We start from the raw sequence: 21884 nt of genomic DNA on the forward strand, positions 1-21884 counted from the left end.
GGAGCCAAAACAGATGGGAGAGACCTTAAAAAGATTTTACATCTGTATTTATTCAGAAGACAGATATAGAGTCTATAGAAGTGAGGCAAAGTGGCATCAACTTCAAGGAACCTACACAGATTACAGAAGAGGAGTTGGCTGTCATGTTGCTAATTAGGGTGGATAAATCCCCAGGATATAAGGTTTTCAATCTGAACCCGTAGGAGACAATTGCAGAAATTGCCAGAGCCGTAGAAGAGATATTTAAATCACCCTTAGCGACAGGTGAGGTACTGGAGAGTTGGAGGATATCCAATGTTGTTCTGTTGTTTAAGAAAGCTCTAAAAATAAACCAGGAAATTATAGGCCAGTGAGCCTGACATCAGTGGGAAAGTTATTGGAAGGTATTCTGATGAACCAGATATACAAGTATTTGAATAGACATGGACTGATTAAGGATTGTCAGTATAGCTTTGTGCGTGGTAGGTCATGTTTAACCAATCTTATAGAGGAAGTTACTAATAGGAACGAGCTTAAGAAGGAAATTAGGAGAGCCAGAAGGGGCCATCCGAAGGCCTTGGTGGACAGGATTAAGGAAAACCCCAAGGTATTCTACAAGTATGTGAAGAGCAAGAGGATAAGATGTGAAAGAATAGGACCTATCAAGTGTGACAGTGGGGAAGTATGTATGGAACCAGAGGAAACAGCAGAGGTACTTAATAAATACTTTACTTCAGTATTCACTATGGAAAAGGATCTTGGTGATTGTAGGGATGACTTGCAGCAGACTGAAAAGCTTGAGCATGTAGATATTAAGAAAGAGGATGTGCTGGAGCTTTTGGAAAGCATCAAGTTGGATAAGTCGCCGGTACTGGATGTGATGTACCACAGGCTACTGTGGGAAGTGAGGGAGGAGATTGCTGAGCCTCTGGCAATGATCTTTGTTTCATCAATGGGGATGGGAGAGGTTCTGGAGGATTGGAGGGTTGCAGATATTGTTCTGTTATTCAAGAAAGGGAGTAGAGATAGCCCAGGAAATTATAGTGAGTCTTACTTCAGTGGTTGGTAAGTTGATGGAGAAGATCCTGAGCATGGCTTTGTCAAGGGCAGGTCGTGCCTTACGAGCCTGATTGAATTTTTTGAGGATGTGACTAAACATGATGAAGGAAGAGCAGTAGGTGTAGTGTATATGGATTTCAGGAAGGCATTTAATAAGGTACACCATGCAAGGCTCATTGAGAAAGTAAGGAGGTGTGGGATCCAAGAGGATATTGCTTTGTGGATCCAGAACTGGCTTACCCACAGACAGCAAAGAGTGGTTGTAGACGGATCATATTCTACATGGAGGTCGGTCACCAGTGGAGTGCCTCAGGGATCTGTTCTGGGACCTTTACTCTTCGTGATTTTTATAAATGACCTGGATGAGGAAGTGGAGGGATGGGTTAGTAAGTTTGCTGATGACACAAAGGTTGGAGGTGTTGTGGATAGTGTGGAGGGCTGTCAAAGGTTACAGTGAGACATTGATGGGATGCAAAACTAGGCTGAGAAGTGGCAGATGGTGTTCAACCCAGATAAGTGTGAGGTTGGTCATTTTGGTAGGTCAAATATGATGGCAGAATATAGTATTAATGGTAAGACTCTTGGCAGTGTGGAGGATCAGAGGGATCTTGGGGTCTGAGTCCATAGGACACTCAAAGCAGCTGTGCAGGTTGTACCTGTTGTTAAGAAAGCATACAGTGTATTTGCCTTCATCAATTGAGAAATTGAATTTAGGAGCCGAGAGGTAATGTTACAGCTATATAGGACCTTGGTCAGACTCCACTTGGAGTACTGTGCTCAGTTCTGGTTGCCTCAGTACTGGAAGGATGTGGAAGCCATAAAAAGGGCTCAGAGGAGATTTACGAGGATGTTGTCTGGATTGGGGAGCATGCTTTATGACAATAGGTTGAGTGAACTTGGCCTTTTCTCCTTGGAGTGACAGAGGATGAGAGGTGACCTGATAGAGGTGTATAAGATGATGAGAGGCATTGATTGTGTGGATAGTCAGAGGCTTTTTCCCCAGGGCTGAAATGGTTGCCGCAAGAGGACACAGGCTTAAGGTGCTGGGGAGTAGGTACAGAGGAGATGTCAGGGGTAAGTTTTTTACTCAGAGAGTTGTGACTGTGTGGAATGGGCTGCCAGCAATGGTGGTGGAGGCGGATATGATAGGGTTTTTTAAGAGGCTTTTGGATAGGTACAAGAAGCTTGAAAAAATAAAGGGCTATAGGTAAGCCTAGTAATTTCTAAGCTAGGGACATGTTCAGCACAACTTTGTGGGCTGAAGGGCCTGTATTGTGCTGTAGGTTTTCTATGTTTCTATGAAAGTTGATGAAGGCAAATCAGTGGATGTTGTCTACATAGACTTCAGTAAGGCATTTGACAAGGTCCTACATGGGAGCTGGTCAAGAGAGTTCAAACACTGGCATTCAAGATGAGGGAGCAGATTGGATTAGACATTGGCTTTGTGGGAGAAGCCAGAGAGTGGCAGTAGATGGCTGCCTTTCTGACTGTAGGCCTGTGACTAGTGGTGTGCCACAGGGATGGGTGCTTGGTCCTTTGTTGTTTGTTGTCTATATCAATGATCTGGATGATAATGTGGTAAATTAGATCAGCAAATTTGGGTATGGCATCAAGATTGGGAATGTAGTGGACAGTGAGTAAAGCTTGTTCAAAGATTTTTTTCAATACGTTAGTACAGGGGTGTCAAACTCATTTTAGGTCACGGGCCGGATTGAGCAAAATGCAGCTTCATGCGGGCCGGATCAGTCGGACGCGTGCAAATGCAGCTTTCATTGCCTCCGTTTTTTCAGCCTGCTCTCATGTGTCTCAGTCTCTGCTATAACTACAAAGTGTTTCACTTTACAAATTCCGTTTCTTATGAAGAAGACTGCCGAATAAACACTAAAAACCCTGAAAACCTGGTACCTGAATAAACTCAGCATTAGCCATATCATACGCCATAGGCGCTTCGATTACTGGGCCAGCTTTAATAGTAATTAGATATTATCTCACGGGCCAAAGATAATTCCACCGCAGGCCAGATTTGGCCCACGGGCCTTGAGTTTGACATATATGCTTTAGTAGTAAAAGAAAAGTCAAGGAGGAAGTTAAGTGTATTGGGACTAACATTGGGATGATAAATTATGCAGAGAAGGACATAGCAGATATTCTTAACTCACATTTTGCTAAAGTATTCACCTGCAAAGATGTTAGCAATTTGACAGTAAATGTAGAGGAAAATAAGGTTGTTTTAAGTGATTTGGATATCTTAGAAAGTGATGTCCTGCCTCATCTAAAAAGGCTAAAAGCTAAGAAATCTCTAGGCCAGACAACATATATCCAAGGGTCGTTAAAGAGGTCAGTGATTATATACACAAACCCTTAACATGTATTTTTCAGAAGTCAGTGAAGACTGGTGAAAACTCCAAGGACTGGAAATGAGCTAACATTGTCCCGGTACAACCGGACTGACCCTGGTAACTACAGACCAGTATCATAGGTAAGATAATGGAAACCGGAATTAAGAATGAGAGGGAAAAGCAACTGATAAGAACAGGCATGTTAGCAGAAAGCCAGCATGAGTTCAGAAAGGGGAAACCATGGTTTACCAATATGCTGGAGTTCTATGAAGAGGTAACTAAAATTTATGATAACAATAGAGCGGTTGATATCATTTACTTCGTCTTTCAGAAGGTTTTTGACAAGGTACCCCATGAGGTTAATAATCAAATTACAGGAGGTAGGGATTCAGGATAACGTATGTGAATGGATGCAGAATTGGCTCAAAAACAGACAACAAGTTATGGTGAGAGGATTACTTTCACACTTAGTAGTTGTTAGAACTAGGGTTTTGCAGGGATCCGTTTTGGGGCTGCTGCTGTTTCTAATTTACATTGATGATGTAGATAAGCACATAACAAAGTAGTAAAGTTTGCTGATGACACAAAATTAATGGGGTAGGCTGATTACATTCAGGCAGCAGAATCAATACAATTAGATCTAAATTAAATCCAGATGTGGGCAGATAAATGGCAGATGAAATTTAATGTAAGTAAATGTAAAATACTACATATAGGAAGTACAAATATTAGATATAAATATACAATGGGGGGTCTTGAGTTATAACAAGGATTTGGGTGTCCTCATAGACTCATCAGCATCAACATCTAGACAATGCATAGAAGCCATTAGGAAGGCTAATAGAACCTTGGGCTATATAATGCACTTAGTGGAGTTTGAGTCTAGACACGCTCTCCTTAGACTGTACAATGCGCTTGTGAGGCCACAGCTTGAGTACTCTGTACAATTTTGGTCTCCATGTTGTGTGAGGGATGTGAAGGTACTGGAGAGAGCTCAGAGAAAGACAATTAGACTCATTCCAGGTCTGCAGGGTGTGAGCTATGAAGAAAGATTGAAATAATTAAATCTTTTTGGACTAGGTAGACACAGAATGAGAGGAGACTTGATAAACATGTTCAAAATCATTACAGGTATAAGTAAATTGGATGCCAGCTGCTACTTCAAAATTAATCCATCAACAAGGATGCACGGCCATAGGTGAAGACTGGTTAGAGGGAGATTTCAGACTAACATCAGGAAAAATTTACTTACACAGTGAGTTGTGAACAAATGGAACAAATTATCTCATTGTGTAGTTGAGAACAGTACCTTGGAGACATCCAAATCTAAATTTGACAGTTATTTCAACACACTATGTGAACAGGAGTTTGGCAAGCTTTGTTGGGCCGAATGATCTGTTCTTGTCAAAAACTCTCTAATGTTTTAACATGGCTTGCAGTGGTTTCTGGGGCAGCAAGAAAAATGGCAGATAGAATTTAATGCAGACAGGTGCAAGGTGTTACATTTCATGAGGCCAACCAGTACAGGTCTTACACAGTGAACAGTAGGGTACTGAGGAGTGCGGCAGGACAAAGGGATCTGGAAATACGGGTCCATAATTCATTGAAAGTGGCATCACAGCTAGATAGGGTCATAAAGAAATCTTTTGGCACTTCGGCTTTCATAAATCAAAGTACTGAGTACAAGAGATGGGATGTTGTGTTGAAATTGTACAAGACATGGGTGAGGCCTAATTTGGAGTACTGTGTGCAGTTTTGGTCACCTACCTACTGGAAAGATGTAAATAAGATTGAAAGAGTACAGAGAAAAATTGCAAGGATGATGCCAGGCCTGGGGGTCCTGAGTTATAAGATTGAATGGGCTAGGACTTTGTTCCTTGGAATGTAGAAGACTGAGAGATTTGATAGAGGTATGGAAAATTATGAGGGTTATAGATAGGATAAATGCAAGCAGGCTTTCTCCACTGAGGTTGGGTGGGACTCCAACCAGAGGCCATGGGTTAAGAGTGAAATTTGAAAAGTTTAAGGGGAACATGAGGGGAAACTTCTTCACCCAGAGGGCCGTGAGAGTGTGGAATGAGCTGCCAGTACAAGTGGTGCATGCAAGCTCAATTTTGATTGTTAAGAGAAGTTTGGATAGGCACCTGGATGGTAGGAGTATGGAGAGAGACTGGTTCGGCACAGACCTGATGAGACAAAGGGCTTGTTTCTGTGACTTGGAGAGTGGCTGAAGCTGGGTCAGTGGCAGCATTCACAACGTGTCTGTGTAAGTTTCAATAGACAATAGAGAGTAGGTGCAGGAGTAGGCCATTCGGCCCTTCTAGCCAGCACCGCCATTCACTGTGATCATGGCTGATCATACACAATCAGTACCCCGTTCCTGCCCTATCCCCATATCCCTTGACCCCGCTATCTATAAGAGCTCTATCTAACTCTCTCTTGAATGCATCCAGAGACTTGGCCTCCACTGCCTTCTGGGGCAGAGCATTCCACATATCCACCACTCTCTGGGTGAAAAAGTTTTTCCGCATCTCTGTTCTAAATGGCCTACCCCTTATTCTTACACTGTGGCCTCTAGTTCTGGACTCACCCATCAGCGGGAACATGCTTCCTGCCTCCAGCGTGTCCAATCCCTTAATAATCTTATATGTTTCAATCAGATCCCCTCTCATCCTTCTAAATTCCAGTGTATACAAGCCCAGTCGCTCCAATCTTTCAACATAGAGGGCCCAACAGCTAGGTGATCGGATGAACACAGAAGGGTGCCCATGTGCCAGTGTGCACAGGTTGAACTGAGTGGCCTGTTTCCATGTTGAATGCTTCCCTGAAGATGACAGCATTTATTTAGAGATACAATGGAACTGGCCCTTTTGGCCCACCAAGCTGTGCCACCCAGCAACACACCAATTTAACCCCAGCTCAATCACAGGATAATTTACAATGTCCAATTAACCTACTACCTGCTATGTCTTCGGACTGTGAGAGGAATCCCACGTGCATACAAGAAAGTACAAACTTTCTTCCAGAGAATGCTGGAATTAAATTAGGAACAGCAACACTCTGAGCTTTAACAGCCTTGCATCAATCACTCTGCTACCATGGCACCCTCATTTAGGGATCGATGCTCTGTGGAACGGCATGGCATTGACGAAAGCCAGACAGGTAGGATGCAAGGACTGGGAGTTGAGCAGAGCTGGAAGACGATGCGTACGATAAGGACCATGTGTCTGAATTTACATGTCAGTCCATGCCTTCCTTTACTGTCACAATGAGGCCACTCTCATGATGGAGAAGCAACACCTCATATTCCAAGGGTAGCCTCCAACCTGATGGCATGGATAGTGATTTCTCTAACTTCCGGTAATTTCTCCCCCCTTCTCCTTTGTTCTTTCACCATGCCCCATTCTGTGTCTCCTCTTACCAATTCTTTTCTCACCTGCTCATCATTTCAAACTGATGCTGCCCTCCTTCCCTTTCGCCCATGGTCCACTCTCCTATCACGTTCGTTCTTTTTCAGCCCTTTACCTCTTCCACCAATGACTTTCCAGCTTCTTATTTCATCTCCCCTCCCTCACCCACTCACTTGGTTTCACCTCTCACTTTCTTGTACTCCTTCCTTTCCCCCCAACTCCTTACTCTGGCTTCGTTCTCCTTCCTTTCCAGTTCCAATGAAGGGTATTGACTCGAAACATCGACTGTTTATTCCTCTCCATAGATACTACCTGACCCGCTGAGTTCCTTCAGCATTTGGAATAGAATGGTCTTTATTGTCATTATACATAGGTACAATGAAACTCTGTTTGGCTTCCTCTCAGGCAATCAAACAAAGCGGTAGATAAAAACAAGACAGTAATAGAAAAACAGCATTAAATAGATAAGTAGCAGAAAATAAGTTACAGCAGCACCAGAATATCACAGTAATGCACAAAGTGCCATTAGTGCAGGTATTTGAGTCCTTGTGTGTGCTCACAGTTTCAATCATTGTTCTGTGGGAGTGGTGTGATGGAGGCCACAGCTCTGGGGTAGAAGCTGTTCCTCAGTCTATTTGTTCTGGCTTTTAGTGTCCTGAACCTTTTGCTGGATGGCAGCAGGTCAGACAGGGAGTGGCCGGGTGTGTGGTGTCTCTGGTTATGCTGATTGGTTTCCTCCTGAGTCTGCTGGAATAGATGGTGTCCAGGCCTGGGAGCTCCATCCTGACAATTCGCTGGGCCGCCTTCACCACGTGATGCAGGTCTTGTCGCTCAGCGGCTGTGCAGCTGGCATACCACACTGTGTCGCTGTTGGTCAGGATGGTTTCAATTGTGCTTCTGTAGAAGTTAAGCAACAGCTTTTGTGGGAGTTCGGCCTGTTTCAGCTTTCTAAGGAAGAAAAGTCTTTGGTGTGCCTATTATTTATTTATTTATTTATTTATTTATTTATTTTTTACAAGCAGCGAGGTGTTGGTGGTCCTTGTCAGCTGCTTTGACAACATAACTCCAAGGAACTTTACGTTTTCCACACTTTCCACAACCTCCCCATGTATATGGAGGGGGGTGTGTACTCTGTCCTTTGATCTCCTTAAGTCAATGATCACCTCTTTTGTTTTAGAAGTGTTAAGGACCAGGTCGTTGTCGTTACACCACTCCATCAGTTGATCCACTTTGAGCCTGTAGGCTGTATCATCCTCGTCCGAGATCAGGCCAACCACTGTCGTATCGTCCGCAAATTTACTTATGGAGTGGAGGTATAGATGGGGGTGCAGTCATGTGTGAAGAGTGTGTAGAGCATAGGTCTCAGCACACAGCCCTGCCGGGTGCCTGTTTTTAAGATGAGGGTGGTGGAGGTGTGCTTACCAACTCTGACTTGCTGTGGTCGGTCTGTGAGAAAGTCCATGACCCACGAGCACAGGGAGGAACCAAGGCCAAGAAGAAGTATCAAGTCCTGTGGTATGAAAGTGCAGGAGATAATCACTCTGCAGACATTGGCTTCAGTTCAGAACCATTAACACAAATCTGGAAATGCACCCATCTACGAGCCCCTTATAGCAAATTTTACTGGAATAGAGTTTCCAAAAACATATCAATATTCTTTGAGGGAATAAGAGGAATGTAGTCTGCGTAAATTAACCTTGTACAGGAAAAATGGAAACAGGAGAGAGAAGGAGCACCCAGTGTAATTATTACCATTGAAAATTGCATTACACTGGGTGTGGTGAACTACATATACCTGTCTGGACACACGCTCCTGCTGACTGCTCCTGTGGCTCCTCCCACAGACCTCGGTATAAAGGCGATCAGAGACACAGCCCCGGCCTCAGTCTCCAGGATGTAGTGTGGTGGTCACTTGCTGCTTGTTCTTTCTTCCAGCCAATAAAAATCGATATCTCGCCTCACGTCTCCAAGAGTTATTGATGGTGCATCAATGGGACAGCCGGCACAACACTCCACCAACAATATCCAGCAGAGCTGAAGGGTTCTGTGCTGTTGAAGATGAGCTTTATTTGTCAGCTGCCCATCAAAGCATCGAAAGAGTGAATGCACCGTACCTGTCAAAGCAAATGAGAAAGGATGGTGCCCATAAACCCTGGCACATTTCTGGAGCCAAAGTACAATGCCCACAATTTATTACCCTTAACCAATATGCTCTCGGAATGCGGGAGGAAAATGGAACAACCAGAGGAAACCCACAAAGCCGGGGGAAACAATCAAACTCCTGACTGAGAGAGAGAAACGATTCAAACCCTGATCAGTGATCACAAACTCCTGACAGAGAGACAGGAATCAAACCCCAATCAGTGATCACAAACTCCTGACAGAGAGACAGGAATCAAACCCCGATCGGTGATCACAAACTCCTGACAGAGAGACAGGAATCAAACCCCGATCAGTGATCACAAACTCCTGACAGAGAGAGAAAGGAATCAAATCCCAATCAGTGATCACAAACTCCTGACAGAGAAACAGGAATCAAACCCCGATCGGTGATCACAAACTCCTGACAGAGAGAGACAGGAATCAAACCCCGATCAGTGATCACAAACTCCTGACAGAGAGAGACAGGAATCAAACCCCGATCAGTGATCACAAACTCCTGACAGAGAGACAGGAATCAAACCCCGATCAGTGATCACAAACTCCTGACTGAGAGAGAGAAAGGAATCAAACCCCGATCAGTGATCACAAACTCCTGACTGAGAGAGAGAAAGGAATCAAACCCCGATCTGTGATCACAAACTCCTGACAGAGAGACAGGAATCAAACCCCGATCAGTGATCACAAACTCCTGACAGAGAGAGAAAGGAATCAAATCCCAATCAGTGATCACAAACTCCTGACAGAGAAACAGGAATCAAACCCCGATCGGTGATCACAAACTCCTGACAGAGAGAGACAGGAATCAAACCCCGATCAGTGATCACAAACTCCTGACAGAGAGAGACAGGAATCAAACCCCGATCAGTGATCACAAACTCCTGACAGAGAGACAGGAATCAAACCCCGATCAGTGATCACAAACTCCTGACTGAGAGAGAGGAATCAAACCCCGATCAGTGATCACAAACTCCTGACAGAGAGAGACAGGAATCAAATCCCGATCAGTGATCACAAACTCCTGACTGAGAGAGAGAAAGGAATCAAACCCCGATCGGTGATCACAAACTCCTGACAGAGAGACAGGAATCAAACCCCGATCAGTGATCACAAACTCCTGACTGAGAGAGAGGAATCAAACCCCGATCAGTGATCACAAACTCCTGACAGAGAGAGACAGGAATCAAATCCCGATCAGTGATCACAAACTCCTGAGAGAGAGAGACAGGAATCAAATCCCAATCAGTGATCACAAACTCCTGAGAGAGAGAGACAGGAATCAAATCCCGATCGGTGATCACAAACTCCTGACAGAGAGACAGGAATCAAACCTCGATCAGTGATCACAAACTCCTGACAGAGAGACAGGAATCAAACCCCGATCAGTGATCACAAACTCCTGACAGAGAGACAGGAATCAAACCCCGATCAGTGATCACAAACTCCTGAGAGAGAGAGACAGGAATCAAATCCCGATCAGTGATCACAAACTCCTGAGAGAGAGAGACAGGAATCAAATCCCAATCAGTGATCACAAACTCCTGAGAGAGAGAGACAGGAATCAAATCCCGATCGGTGATCACAAACTCCTGACAGAGAGACAGGAATCAAATCCCGATCAGTGATCACAAACTCCTGACAGAGAGACAGGAATCAAACCCCGATCGGTGATCACAAACTCCTGACAGAGAGACAGGAATCAAACCTCGATCAGTGATCACAAACTCCTGACTGAGAGAGAGACAGGAATCAAACCCCGATCGGTGATCACAAACTCCTGACAGAGAGACAGGAATCAAACCTCGATCAGTGATCACAAACTCCTGACAGAGAGACAGGAATCAAACCCCGATCAGTGATCACAAACTCCTGACAGAGAGAAAAGAATCAAACCCCGATCGGTGTTCACAAACTCCTGACAGAGAGAGACAGGAATCAAATCCCGATCAGTGATCACAAACTCCTGAGAGAGAGAGACAGGAATCAAATCCCGATCGGTGATCACAAACTCCTGACAGAGAGACAGGAATCAAACCCCGATCGGTGATCACAAACTCCTGACAGAGAGACAGGAATCAAACCCTGATCGGTGAACATGAACTCCGGACAGAGAGAGACAGTGATCAAACCCCGATTCAGTAGTGAAATTCTGCTTGCACCCAGTCAAGATGGTGACAAATATCCAGCGAGGATACATACTGTACTTGAATGAATATTCAATACCCCATATTGCACACCTCAGTTAATTTGCATTGGCAACAGCATCTCCTTCACAAACACCATCAGTAGACGTGCTGTCGAAGGCTTTGTGGAAAGTCACTGCTTTACACACTTCAATCCCACATTTAAACACAAAGTACACTGCAGATGCTGTGGTCAAATCAAGACATTCCAAAAAGCTGGATGAACTCAGCAGGTCGGGCAGCATCGGTTGAAAGAAGCAGTCAACGTTTCGGGTCGAAACCCTTCGTCAGGACTAAAGAAGGAGAGGGCAGGGGCCCTATAAAGAAGGTGGGGGGAGGGTGGAAAACCAATCAGAGGAAAGATCAACCAGTGGGGGAGGGGATAGGCTGGAGAGGTTAAGAAGGAATCCAAGGGGAAAGCACTTTGTAGTAGAAGAAGGCAGAGTCATGAGAGGTGATAGGCAGCTAGAAGAGGAGACACAGTGAAGCTGGGATCGGGGAAGGGAGAGGGAGGGAATTACCGGAAGTTGGAGAATTCAATGTTCATACCAAGGGGCTGGAGACTACCCAGACGGTATATGAGATGTTATTCCTCCAATCAGTTTGTGTTCGTTTTCTCTCTCTCTCCCTCTCTCTCTCGCCATGATAAGGCCAAACTATGACAGCATTGGAGGATCAACATCTAAAATAAATACTTATTTTCTTATTCTAGCCCTACCGTTGTAAAAGGGAGTAGCTTTGCTGATTATTTGAGTTTATCTTCCCCAAGCTGTTTGAAAACAAATGAGGGCCATGGTAGTTTAGCGATTAGCTCGTTACTATTACAACTCGGAGCAGGCACCAGGGAACCTGGACAAAATGGAGGCCAACTACATGCATACTGTAAATGCCATCAAAAATAACAAGCAGAACTTATGAATGCAAACATTAATGCAGAGATTCCTGAAGGGGTTATCTACCATCCAACCAATAATGATCCTGTATTTTCCATGGTCTTCCCTGGACAGAACATCAGAAGTGGGTCTGTTGCCAATGATGTCACAACGCCCATTCCAATGATAACTTTTCCAACAATGAAGCAGTGCTTGTTGATCTCCATGCTTTGCATTGCATTTACTTGGTATCTCTTGGATAACATTCATATAGTAATGTCCAATAGGACAAGGCCTAGTCAATTCTACTAGGTAAAGTCAAAGTAAATGTATTATCAAAGGGAACATATTTCAGCATATACTACATTGAGTTTCATTGTTTTGCAGTCACTTACCGGAAAATAAAGAAATACAATTGAATTTATGAAAACTACATGAACAAATACTGACAAACATCCAATGTGCAAAAGATGACTAATTGTGCAAGTTAAGAACATACTGAGAACATGAGTTGCAGATTCTTTGAAAGTGAGTCTGCAGATTGTGAAAACAGTTCAGAGTTGAGGTGGGTGAAGTTCTCTACGTTGATTCAGGTGCCTGATGGTTTCAGGGTAATAACTCTTCCTGAACTGGTGGTGTGTGACCTGAGGCTCCCGTACTTCCTGCCCAGTGGTGGGGGTCCATGATGATCAATGCTTCTTTCTTGTGACAGCGCTCTTTCTAGATATGCTCAATGGTGGTGTTAAGTTTGCTGACAACACCACTCTTGTTGGCCAAATCAATGGTGGTGGTGAATCAGCATATAGGAAGGAGAATGAAGACCTGTCTGAGTGGTACCACAACAACTTGTCACTCAACATCAGCAAAACCAAACTGCATCATCATTTAATCCTGTCTGTAATGGTAATCGAGACGGTCATTTCAGCAACTTGGCTACAAAAGCAGAAAAAACATGGAAACTGCAGCATATGACACATTTCCCAATCTGTTAATGCTTCCCCAGCATCCAGTGTTTAATTAGGGGCATGACAGAAGATTCATCTGTGATCCACACACAAGAAGTTCTACAGATGCTGGGAACCCAGAGGGACAAACACAAAATGCTGGAGGAACTTATCAAGTCAAGCAGCATCAATGGAGAGAAATGAATAATTGACGTTCCAGGCTGAGACCCTTCATCAGGACTGAAAAGGAAGGGGAAAACAACCAGAATAAGTAGTTTGGGGGAGGGGAACAAGCTGGCGAGTGTGCTGCCTGACCTGATGAATTCCTCCAGCGTGCTTTATTTGTTCATCTGTCATCTTCTGGATTCAACTGCAAAACTATCGAAGGATCTTTAGCAATGCCCAACTATGGCATTCAGAATCATCTCCCATCATCAACAATGCATTGTGATTGCAGGTTAATATAACTCCACTGCCAAGCCCTGCAAGCCAGTCCTGTGAACTGTATCACAAAAATGACAGCATTGTGGTATGCAGCATAATCTCCAAGTACCCTTCATTGAACACTACTACTACGTCAATGACTCAGGCCTAGGGGGCCGGCGTCAGGTACGATGACAGACTCGCCACTCCTCCCTCTCCCTCATCAGTGTGTTCAGTTCATCTACATAAACCACGCTGCTATCTTCTAGGAGTGTGTTGACCATAGTCTTGGGAAGGCGCCCAGGGTTCATCCTCCCATGTGATGACTGGGCTGGCAGGTAGCTCAGGATGGCGTAGATAGTGCCCCACTAGTTGCAGTCTTCTCACCTCGATTTTAGTAGTGAGCATCGGTAGGTCATCACAGAGCTCAACGTTCGTCATGTGCTGTTGCCAACTCACATCAAGAGCCATCCGGAGCATTCGTGTATAGCAACCATCTAGTGACGTTCACGTGGTCTTGGTGAGTGTCCACGTCTCACATCCGTACGTGAGAATGGACTCTATGACTGATATGAAGATCCTCTTTTAGAGCCCTCTGGTCAGGTTCGACCTCCAGATTTCCTTCATGTCGTTCATAGCCCTCCACGCCAGCGCCTTCCGTATCTTTATGTTCTTTTCCAAACTCATCATTCTTCACCCGAGGTACTTGAAGTCTAAGACTTTCTTAATGGTATCATTATTTACAGTCTTGAGAGTACCTTCATCGCAGTTGAACGCCATGTACTCTGTCTTTTTAGCGTTTAGGTGAAGTCCGACTTCATTGCTCTCAATTTCCACTTTTGTCAGTAGCTGCTGTGCTTCCTCCATCTGGCCAGAGAGCAGGACAATGTCATCTGAAAATCGAGATCTGTGAGCATAACTGGTCTGACCCTTTTGGTTGGTCCTGGTTTTAAAACCAAGCTTGTCATGATATTTGTGTCATGGTCTGGTCCGAAGTCCGTGTTCCAGGTCACGGTCCGAAGTCCGTGTTCCAGGTCACGGTCCGAAGTCCGTGTTCCAGGTCACGGTCCGGTCCATGGACTCCTGACTCTGCGTCTTCCGGATGTTCCTTGTTTCATTTGGGCTTGATCATAGGTACGTGATTCTCGTCTTGGGACCAGGAATATAAATGGCGTAGGTGCAGGTTCATCTCGTTGGTATGCTGTCCTCGCCTTTGTGGAGTAAGTCAGGCCATTCTTGCCGTTACCCTACGGTGGGATCTGTCTCTTCCCATCCTTGCCTCTGTGGGGTAAGTCAGGCCATCTTTGCCGTTACCCTGAGGCTGGACTGTTCCCTTCCTTCCCTCTGAAGCCTGGCCTGAAGCCTTGCCGGCTACCCACACCTGTATGGCCAGAGGGAGACCGGAGCCTTGCCTCGCCAACAGAAGGAACTATCTATCGTTGAGCTTGGAACTGTCTCTTTGTGTCCCTGTGTTTAGTGTTGGTGTATGAGTCCTGGCCCTACATCCTGTCCCCAAGGAGGGGTCCTGACTCTGTGTAAAGCCCTGGCCCTACGTCTTGTTCCTAAGGAGGGGTCCTGACTCTGTGTAAAGCCCTGGCCCTACATCCTGTCCCCAAGGAGGGGTCCTAACTCTGTGTAAAGCCCTGGCCCTACGTCTTGTTCCTAAGGAGGGGTCCTGACTCTGTGTAAAGCCCTGGCCCTACATCCTGTCCCCAAGGAGGGGTCCTGACTCTGTGTAAAGCCCCGGCCCTATGTCCTGTTCCCAAGGAGGGGTCCCAGCTCTGTGCTCTGTTGTTCCTGTGCTCGTTTCCAAGGCTCCGAGGAGGTTTCCAGTCCGTGTCCAAGGCTCCGAGGAGGTTCCAGTCCGTGTCCAAGTCCAAGTTGTAGCCTAGGCCCTGAGTCTTGGTCTCGTCCAGGGCTAGTGTCTGTGTCCAGCTATGCCGCTTCCCACTTCTGCTTTGCTCTCCCTCAACCTAGGCTCTGCGTTCCTGCTCTCCCTCGATCTAGACTAAGTCTGAGCTTCATGTCCTCATCCAGCCCTGGAGTCCCGCGTCCTACCCCCACGTCCAGGCCTTGCCTGGATCCGGAGTCCGAGCCCGAGTCAAGATCCAGGTTCCGGGTCCCTGTCCAGTCTCTGGCTCAGAGTCCTTGTCCAGGTTTCTAGTTCCTAGTTCCTCATCCAGGTCCCACTTTCCTATTCTAGTCCTAGCCCACGCCCTGTCTCCTAGTCTTGTCCAGCATCGTTTCTTCCCCACTTCCCTTGCTTTCTTGATACACCTGGTCCTCTCCCTAGTACTTCAGTGTGTCTTGCATTTGGATCTGTTCCCAACGCCCACCTTATGACACTTTGATAGCTTGACGTAAAACATAATTGAGGACGATTATAAAGATGTAGGGTGCCAGAGTGTCTCCTTGCAGCACACCAGCTGGGAGCTTGAACACTGCTGTTTCTCTGTCTGGTGATACAACTTTCGCCATGGTCTTGGCATAGCTGGACTCTGTTGCTCTCAGTAGATGGTCTGGCACTCCATAAGCTTTCAGGATCTTCAGCATTTTACCTCGGTGAATGGAGTCAAAAGCTTTGTGAAAATCGATGAAAGTAAGCACGGCTGGTAGGTTGTTCTTCTTGACTTCCTCAATGATTCTACGGAGAGCAAATATTTGCCTTTCTGTTGTGCACTTCTGCTGAACACCATTCTGATTGAATCTTAGCTCAGGGTCAATGGCGGTGGGAATCCTGTTCAAGATCATCCGATTGTATAGCTTTGCTAAGATGCAGGTCAAGCTGATACCGCAGTAGTTATCTGTCTTCGTGAGGGATCCAGACTTGGGGACAGGGATAATGTTTGAGAGTGACCACTGTTCTGGTTTGTCGCCTTTCATCAGTGCCTTATTACCTATGTCCAGCAAGATGTCATCCAGGTCACAGTTCTTCAGGACATCTGGTAGAATCCCATCTGGTCCAGCACTCCTGCCCTGTTTGAGTGTATATTTGGCCTTCTTCAGTTTCTCAATGGTAAATGGGCCGTCACTGAACCCACAGATATTTATTTATTTATTAGATCCACCACTGTGCTCAAGGACACTGTTAGAAGATGTGGTGTACCTTGGAAAAATAAGATGGATCCTGGACCTCACAATTTACCTCATTATGATCTTGCACCTTATTGTCTACCTGCTCTGTACTGTTTTTGTAATTGTTACACTTCATTCAATATTCTGCTATTGTCTTACATTGTACTGTTGTCATGAATTGATCATAGGCAAGATCATTTCTTCCACTGCACTCACAGTACATCTAATAATACAACAATTTATCTATTTAACAATTTATGTAATGAGAGTTTAAAATAAATGAGTTGATTCAAAATCCAGCTTATTCTTTAAGCATTCATCCTTTTTTAATTAGGTAAACTTAACCAACATTTGCCTCACTTGATATTTCGATACAGTTCCTGTTGACGAAGATAATGATAAAGTTCACGTTACTGACTGGCAATCAGATGTCTTTAATAAATTTGATTGAATGCAGAATGCATTTGTAAGTAAATCTACAAATGTTTGTATTACTGGATAGTTAATTGGATACTTTGATTAATAATGACTTAATTAATTATTCAACATTCTCATAATTCTGCTTGTAAATGAAATGCTGGAATTTGAGTAATATTGGCAATGAACTAATCCATGCGTGTATACACAGAGCGAATGAGTTTTCTGCATGTTTATTGTTACCTCTGTAAACATATACAGATGTATGTGGAAGAAAAAAAACTTTATATCTTCCTTTTAGTAAACTAGGAAATCACCAAAAATATTGAGGCCCAATTTCAAGCTGATCTTGAATTTTCTAGTTAGCTTGAGCAGCAACGAGCTGGTACAACTGAACTTACACTGTAAGTATACTCATGGATGAAGTATCCCCATAGCATTCAGGAGAAAGGCAGGAAAACTGACTAAATCATATGCATGTGAATGACAATAAAGATGTGAAAGATTAGATTGATTGGGATCCTGGTTGACTTTGGTCTACTCCATTGAGGTTTGACTAAAGGTATTATCTTTAAGATGGCCTTCAAGATGGCAGCACAACACACGCAACGGCCACTCCAGGAATGAATATCTGTTATCTGTAAGTAGGGGCCGTGTACAATCCTGATTTGATGGAGACGGACATGTGAAGCATGGAGGAACATCTGGTGGAACTTTTGAAATGCCTGTTTCGCTGCCGCTGCTACTGTGCGATCGGAGAAATCTCTGGGATGAAGGCCCCGAATCCTCAGCTTTGCCTGTTGCTTGGCAGCCGGTGCCGGGGTTGAAGCGCTCGGCAGAGATGGTACTCGGTGCTCGGTGTCGGAGGGCTGGTCGGAGGCTCGAAGTTTTCGGACGGACTCGGAGTTGGCTGTGGTCGGAGCTCTCAGAGTGCTGTATCGGCAAGCTACGGCGCTGGAGGTTCATGGCAGGAAGAGTTTTTCTTCCTTCTACCGTCTGCATGAGATGATGGACTGTTGGGACTTTGAGACTATCTTTTAGACCGTGCATGGACTGCTCTTTATCAGATTACGGTATTGCTTTGCACTATTGAAACTATGTGTTATAATTATGTGGTCTTTGTCAGTTAGTCTTTTATCAATTATGGTATTGTCTGCACTGTTGAAACTATATGTAACTATGTGGTTTTGTGTAGGTCTTGTAGCTTTAGGTTTGTAGTTCCTTTCTGGGGAAAGTGCTGGGACAGTAGCGTGATATCGATATGCAGCAGCCTCTCCAGACTCTGGATTGGGGATTACCAAACGTTATGTGGTTTTTCTTGTGTGGTCTGTTTTGTGCTTTTTCATGATATCATTCCGGAGAACGTTGTCTCATTTTTTAAACTGCATTGTATTTGTGGTTTATAAATGACAATAAACTGAATCTGAATTATCTTGAATTTAATTTACAGATGTGGGGACAGTTGGCAACATCAGAAGTTATTGATTTTATTCATAATTGCGCTCTAGAATGTACTGGTTCTAAAATCACTGCAGTCTACTTAGTAAAGATATTTTTCAAGGTTGTTATTAGAAAATTTAGACACAGCTGCCAAACAAAATGGAACAGTAATATAATATTTAAACCATCTAGCTGTTTGATTAGGAAAGGAACTGGGAAAGTGAAGGAGGTACAAGTGAGAGGAATTTGAGGTCTTCTAGGTATCGATAGTAGGAAGCAAGTTACAATGATGATCCCATATTAACTACATTCCTAATGACAGCCTGCAATTATGTAGCTTTTAACATGGAAAAATTGTCCAGAATGCTTCCCAAACACCAAATACACAAATACCCCACTGAAACACCTGCTGAACCCAGTATTTCATATTTTTATTTCTCACAGCACAGAAGGAGGCTTGTCAGCCCATCTACAGTATGCTGGGTCTCTGAGTAATCCCATCAATATCATTCCCTTTAACACGCCTCACCTCTTTAACACGCCTATCGGCTCCATTCTGAATGTCATACTGTACTATTCCCCCACTGTAGTGACAATTCAAAATACTATTATTCCAGGACAACAGCCTCACTTTCTCCAGACAGTCTTCTCCATGACCCATTGGGCTGAAGATACAAAAGCCTGAAAGCATGTACTACAGCATATATGTCAAACTCAAGGCCTGCGGGCCAAATCCGGCCCGCGGTGGAATTATCTTTGGCCCGCGAGATAATATCTAATTACTATTAAAGCTGGCTCCAGTAATCGAAGCGCCTATGGCGTATGATATGGCTAATGCTGAGTTTATTCAGGTACCAGGTTTTCAGGGTTTTAGTGTTTATTCGGCAGTCTTCTTCATAAGAAACGGAATTTGTAAAGTGAAACACTTTGTAGTTATAGCAGAGACTGAGACACATGAGAGCAGGCTGAAAAAACGGAGGCAACGAAAGCTGCGTTCGCACGCGTCCGACTGATCCGGCCCGCATGAAGCTGCATTTTGCTCAATCCGGCCCGTGACCTAAAATGAGTTTGACACCCCTGTACTACAGGCTCAGGGACAGTTTCTATCCCACTCTCATCAGACTCTTGAACAGACCACTTGTATAACAAGATGGACTCTTGGCCTCAGTCTGTCTATTTATGGTTTTGCAGTTTACCTGCACTGTACTTTTTGCTAGCTTTTACACTACATAGTTATTGTTTTACCTTGTTCTACCTCAATGCACTGTGTAATGATACAATCTGTATAAACAGTATGCAAGAGAAACTTTCCGCTCTATCTTGGTACATGTGACAATAATCAGCCAATACCGATGCTGGATTAGGCCCTTGGGTGTGGGAGGAACCTGTATCACTGAGGGGTGGGGTGGTGGTTACCCACAGTGTCTGAAGGAGAGGGAAGATGCAAACAGTAGTCCCTGGAGCTGCGAAGAAATAGCACTATCAGCTGAACTGTATGTGCCACCCGGAGTAAAGGTTCATCCAGGAACTGAACTCTCACATCCAAAACAGGAATCCTACCACCAGACCAAGAAAACAATTACCCTGCTATTAAGTGTCCCACTCATAACATAAGACATAAGAGATAGGAGCAGGAGTAGGCCAATCGGCCCCTCAAGCCTGCTCCGCCATTCAACAAAATCATGGCTGATCCAATCTTAACTCTAGTTTTCCGATAGGTCTGTCCATGGCCTCCTCTACTGTCAAGATGAGGCCAAACGCAGGTCGATGGAGCAATACCTTATCTCCCACCTAGGTAGCCTCCTACCTGCCGGCATGAACATTCAACTCACAGACCTCCGTTGATACCCCTGCCCCCCCCCTTACCCCATCCTTATCTATTATTTTAGTCTGGTTCTCTTTCTCTCTCTTTTTCCCCCTCACTATAATCTCCCCCCCAGCCCTACCTTTCTTTCTCTTTTATTTCCCATAATTCTCCACCTTCCCCCTACCCCATTTCCCTTCAGCCTATCACTTCCCAGCTCTCTACTTCATCCCTCCCCCCACTTCTTATCCCCCCTCGACCATCCCATGTTAATTCACTCCTTATGAAGGGTTTTGGCCCGAAACGTCATCACTACGTCCTCCCATAGATGCTGTCTGGACTGCTGAGTTCTGCCAGCATTTTGTGTTTTTATTTAACCTGCTTTATTTAACCTGCTTTATTTAACCTGTTTTTATTTAAGTCATTCATTCCTCTTCAACCTCAATACATTAGCTAGATCTCTTTGAAACCAGATTGCTTATATACAGTATTTAATTCGGAAACAATAAGCATCTTTACTGTTTAAAACATTACCCCATTGGTTCCATTGTGAATTAATTGTATTCATAACCTGTAATATTGTGAGTCAGTAGTTTATTTAAATGCTTGCATTAAGTGACAACACTGCCTAAAGAGTATAACGCACCGACCAGTTTTCTCCAATCTAACAAAAAGACAGATGAACTCTGTATAACGCATTAAACCTCATCAGGTTACAAGAGGGTTCTATTTGCAACGTTACCTAAAGTTTTTATGGGTGAGATTACAGCCAGTCCTACTTACTGTCCTTCCAGTGACTCTCTCCAGAGCTTTCTTGACTTTGCCGTAGGCTCCGCTGCCCAGGGTTTCCAGGATCTGGTATCTGTGCTTCAAGTTGTGTTTGTGATGGTGCTTCTTCACATTCTGAATGAACTTGCTGCCTGCAGCAGGTGCTTCATCCCAGAGTTGCTCCTCAGGACATTCATGCCTCTCCCTGGTTACCATCTTATCTCACTGTCACTTTCCTTTCTTTCCAAACTTGCTACAATATCCACACCATCTGCTCTCCTCGGTTTCTCGCGATGAGGAAGTCAAAATATTCAGTGCTCTGTTCTTCACAGGGATGCTCCTGGGAATTTTGTGGGCAGCTGGGTGACACCAACCAACGCGTGTGCGATCAAAAGCCACTACTGCGATCAAAATCCAAACATTTCTGAATCTCAGCTAAAACTATACCCGTTCGACCCGGGTGAAACGCGATCACCCGAAGCCTGTGTGTCTTCTGTGATTGTCCCGAAGATAAACAGCCACTGTGAAATAAAACCTGCTATAAGTCAACACCTCCCACTTTATCTGTAGCGGGATTCGGGAATCAGCCTTCAGACAGTTCCAGCATTCCAGCTATTCGGGTCATCGGAGCTCTCCTCTTAGATTCCTAGCGGCCAGACAAAGCCACACGCTGCCGCCGCCGCCGCCGCCACTTCTCTCTCTCTCTCTCTCTCTCTCTCCTTTATCGCTCCTACATCTGCCTCATGATCTCTGTCCCGCCCTTTTTTCAGTTTCAGCCGCTCCGCCTAATGCTGTCGCTAAGTGCCTGCATTGCTGTGCTCCTGAGGCTAACCGTGTCGCAGTTTCTCTTCTTTTTCTTGCGGACTTTATTTTCTTATTTACCCAACAGCTCAACAATTTCTCAAGTTCCCTCTATACACTATTTACTACCTGAAGTACCGTTATCCGTCTTCCACAGTTCAGACATTTTTGTTTGACTGCTTTTATAACTTTCCTCTTCGCTAGCTCAAG

At 44.7% G+C, this 21884-nt stretch overlaps 1 protein-coding gene across 2 annotated transcripts in view; it reads right to left on the reverse strand.

Annotated features, from left to right (window-relative positions):
- Positions 1 to 21547, reverse strand: part of LOC140742037 (NUAK family SNF1-like kinase 1) — an 80826-nt gene extending 59279 nt beyond the window's left edge. The window contains exons 1-2 of one of the 2 annotated variants that reach the window (XM_073072746.1): positions 20889 to 20988; positions 8210 to 8297 (exon numbers count right to left, since the gene is read on the reverse strand). Coding sequence is in view for 1 of the 2 variants with exons in the window: in XM_073072745.1 (XP_072928846.1) it covers positions 20889 to 21089 (201 nt within the window). In the remaining variant the exon portion in view is untranslated. Of the gene's footprint in view, positions 1 to 8209; positions 8298 to 20888 lie in introns of both variants that reach the window. The other variant, XM_073072745.1, reaches the window with a different exon arrangement.
- Positions 21548 to 21884: the final 337 nt, after the last annotated feature.

The sequence above is a fragment of the Hemitrygon akajei genome, chromosome 19, assembly GCF_048418815.1.
Source record: "Hemitrygon akajei chromosome 19, sHemAka1.3, whole genome shotgun sequence".
Classification (NCBI taxonomy): domain Eukaryota; kingdom Metazoa; phylum Chordata; class Chondrichthyes; order Myliobatiformes; family Dasyatidae; genus Hemitrygon; species Hemitrygon akajei.